This window comes from Ascaphus truei, chromosome 19, assembly GCF_040206685.1.
Source record: "Ascaphus truei isolate aAscTru1 chromosome 19, aAscTru1.hap1, whole genome shotgun sequence".
Classification (NCBI taxonomy): Eukaryota; Metazoa; Chordata; class Amphibia; order Anura; family Ascaphidae; genus Ascaphus; species Ascaphus truei.
Window position 1 is genome coordinate 16,099,607 of NC_134501.1, and position 3,976 is coordinate 16,103,582.

Sequence of the window (3,976 nt, forward strand, 5' to 3'; positions counted from 1 at the left end):
CAGCTTTTGGAGGCTCTTCCATTGGAAGAAGGAGAGTCCAGTCAGCACCAGCCAAGCTCTGACCCTAAACCTGCTCGGAAAAAACGTGTGGAGAAGCCACGTAATCCTCGCTTCAATGACCAGGAAAATAGGGCTCTTGTCACTGGCATTCTGGAGCACTATGACAGTCTCTATGGACATTTAGTAGGTAAGTGTAACTTTACATTTATTATTCAAATACATGTGATCCTAGGTCATCTGAGTTTTGTTCATATGCAAATATGGGTACACAATATCTTTCTATGTTCATTAGTGTGGAAACACAGCTTTTTATCATGCCTTACAAGGACAAATAAACACAGGCGGTCAATTTGCCAGAACTGCATACAATATGAATGCAACCTTGCTTACATGTATAGGTTTAGTAGTGAATGCTCATGTGCTGCACATATTACACATAAAACAGCATGTTTGCTATCTCTTGGAACAGCTAGCAGTGTAGGAAACTGGTGCTTATATTATTATTAATTTACCTCATATCTTTTATATGTTTTTCAAGGGCGGACAAGTGCAGCAAGCAAAAAAGAAATGTGGGACACAATAGTCATTGGTGTCAATGCCTGTGGGAATAGTGTCAGGGACAAGTATCATTGTCGGAAAAGATTTGATGATATTAGGTCCAAATTGAAAAAGAAAATACAAGACCAACGCGTGCATGCTACTGGCACTGGAGGTGGGCCCACACCACAACGTCTCATATTGACTCCATTGGAGGAGCTGCTTCGGCCAAAATTACTTACCGTCGTCGTGGAAGGCTTGGCTGGTGACCGTGACATTGGAATTTATCCGTCACAATTTCCAGCAGGTGATAAATATTACTGTACTAGGCGTGTCGTTGCTTACAGTTATTTTGCATATTTACACTGCTTTTTATACTGTCTTCACAATATAAGCATACCTGCATCTATATATGTATATGTCTGATTCTGTATATATATATCTCAAAATAGACATATATGTAGTAGTCCTACTAAAAGCAGTAACTAATATAGCACGTGCCATTGCGTGCTCATTTACATGTGAATTCCCAAAATGCATAGCTGCAGTGGAAGCAATTGATGGTGGGCGAAGATGGGGAACAACAGGGTAGTACACATGTGTAACACATGTTCATGAGAAATTATTAGTAGCTACAGGTATAGAACAGAAATATGTATCATATTATTGTGTATTTTATTGATTTTACTCCGACAAACATGACATTACTGCCTATTTTAAGCATGCATCAAAGAAATTGCATGTAACGGCCTACAAACATCACTGGCACTAACACATCTATAGTTGCTTATGAAAAGGTCCATTTTTGCTTTATGTCATATACAGACAGCATAATGAGGCACACGTATCATATGTTATGTCATTGTTTTCATAACTTAAACACTGCAGATGACTACTTAGCTCATCTACCATTGTGTTAAAGCAGCTGCAATTAATATCTCATCACAGCATACACTTCAACAGAGGGGGTGGGGTTCAGCACACACACTAATTACAGCCTCATTTCACGGTCAACTTAGTTCACACCATTTGCACCTGTTTCAAGTCATTGAAAGGTGTGGCTGATTAGGCTTTTTGGGGAAGGGAATACCTTTCTTACAACCTGAATAGCACAACTGAAGTTAATCACACTCATTTGAAAGCTTAACTCTAGCTACTAAATGCCCCAACAACTCATTACTTATCAAAGCGTACGTCACACATTAGTTCACTCATATCTATAGTTGAACTACTATGAAAGACACATTATCACACACTGCATGTGTTGTCTTGTTGAGTCACAGCCACATTCAGGTGTGCCACATCTTCGATTAATGTACCACACATATCCTCTACCAAAAACAACACTTTTTGCAATATGACCACCTTCATGATAACCATTGTGAATGGTCATCTCATGATAGTTATGTACATTATGATACTGATATCACTACACAACATATGATTTTTATGTACTCATTTAATCTATTTATCCTCACGCATTACTGCAGAAACATAGTATGTTGTATGTTAGGGAACTCAAAAATTCTAAGTACACAGGCATGTACAGTGTTATTACAACTATTTATGTTCACTTTCACACACATTTTCGGTTAAGGAACTGATGTTGTTAGTTAATCATAAATACAGAACATACAATAAGTGTTTGTTCAATATTTACACATGTAAATGTAAAACTTATGTTATTGTTATATATAGTTGCCCCTGGAGGACATGTGTCACCTGAGATGGAACAAGTGTCTTCACCTGGGTCAGCCAGCTCAACACTACTAGAAGGTGAGTGTATCATTTGCTGGCTTATAATATGTGCTCTTCTATATGTTATGTTGTCATGTGCATTATTTGTTTTGCACATCTTCTTTAAATAGGATTACTTAGTGTCAGTGAAAATTAAGTGTAAGGCAACATGTATTGTGTTAGTGATGTTAATTATCATGTAGGACTTCTGAGTTTAGAGCAACTTTTCATTCATTCATATTTCATACTGAGTCCAAACATTATTCGTAAGTCAAGGTAGTTTTTAATGAGGTTATAAAACGTATGCTAACATGTTAGGTGTTACTTAGGACACAGTACAATTACATAGTAACACAGCATACATTAACATGCCATTTAATAATGTGTACATTTCTTTTTAGAACATCATGGTGATGAGGATGATGAGTATGATGAGGATGACGCCACAGAAGAGACTGAAATACAATCATGTGACCATGAAGAGGTGCCAATAGAAACTGTTGTACCGCCAAATCGTCCATCAACTTCCACATACGATGCAATTGTAGCTTCAGAGGGAAAAATAGTGGACGCAGAAAATCGTCGCCATTCAGACATGATGACAGTGCTGGAAAGGATGATTGGACTGCAGGAAGAAACAGTATCACAATTGGCACATCTCCACAGAGTCTTCATTGAAGTGCCTAAACAGTTGCAAAAAATCAACACCTCATTCGAAGCATTAGTTGTTCAGCAAACACAAGCTAATTACTGGAGAATGACTAATGTACCACAATTCAACACCTCCCAGCCAGGATCTGTTCATGCAGGTCAGTTTTCACCACATTCATCTGATATTCATTCACCAGGCCCAAATGTTACCGGTCAAGTAGCAGACATTGCTGTGCAGGTTCCTGATGACATCCTACCGCTGCCATCTGTACAAATTCAGCAGCAGACACCTACAAAGGAGGCGACAAAAACAAAACAAGACACACATGAAACAGACCAACCATCACTTGTGCAGTGTCTACCAACTTGCTCACATGTGTCACTGGGCACAAGCCCTGTCCGTGAACAGTCACTACCCAAAAGCCCTGTAGGTGAGTCGCTGCCCAAAAGCCCTGTAGGTGAATCGCTGCCCAAAAGCCCTGTAGGTGAATCGCTGCCCAAAAGCCCTGTAGGTGAATCACTGCCCAAAAGCCCTGTAGGTGAGTCACTGGCCACAAGCCCTGTAGGTGAGTCACTGGCCACAAGCCCCGTAGGTGAACAGTCACTGGCCACAAGCCCTGCCCGTGAAGTGCCAGAGGCCACTCAAAGTGGCTCTGTTGTGCCTAAAGTTGGTGGCAAAAGAAAAAGGAAAATTCAAGAGACAACAAGCAGGCCTGTTACTCGCTCGCAAAAGGAACAAAAAAAATAAATGTTATAATTCAGAAAATATGTCTTTGGCCTTGTTTTGTTGACTTCAGATTATCTAATTACTATTGTATGTATGCTGAAGACTGTGTTGTTTCCAAACTTTCAACTATGTTCTTGTACACGTGAAGTTTTGGAAATGTTAACACTCATAATTAATTGTGTTATAAATATTTATGTTGTAATCGTCTGTTCAGTAATGGTCCACCAGGAGCCAGTTGCTAAGTTTAGAGAAGCTGCCATTGACTTTGCAGCAAAACATTGCATTTGGGTGTGTTAATTGATGTAAGAATTGCATATGCATATT

The 3,976-nt window shown here is 39.3% G+C and overlaps 1 protein-coding gene across 1 annotated transcript; it reads left to right on the plus strand.

Annotated features, from left to right (window-relative positions):
* Positions 1-567: 567 nt before the first annotated feature.
* LOC142470278 (uncharacterized) lies at positions 568-3,677 on the plus strand. Its single transcript, XM_075577218.1, has 3 exons — positions 568-844; positions 2,236-2,313; positions 2,676-3,677. The coding sequence occupies exons 1-3, from the start codon at positions 568-570 to the stop codon at positions 3,671-3,673; spliced, it is 1,353 nt and encodes a 450-aa protein (XP_075433333.1). The 3' UTR covers positions 3,674-3,677.
* The last annotated feature ends 299 nt before the right edge of the window (positions 3,678-3,976 follow it).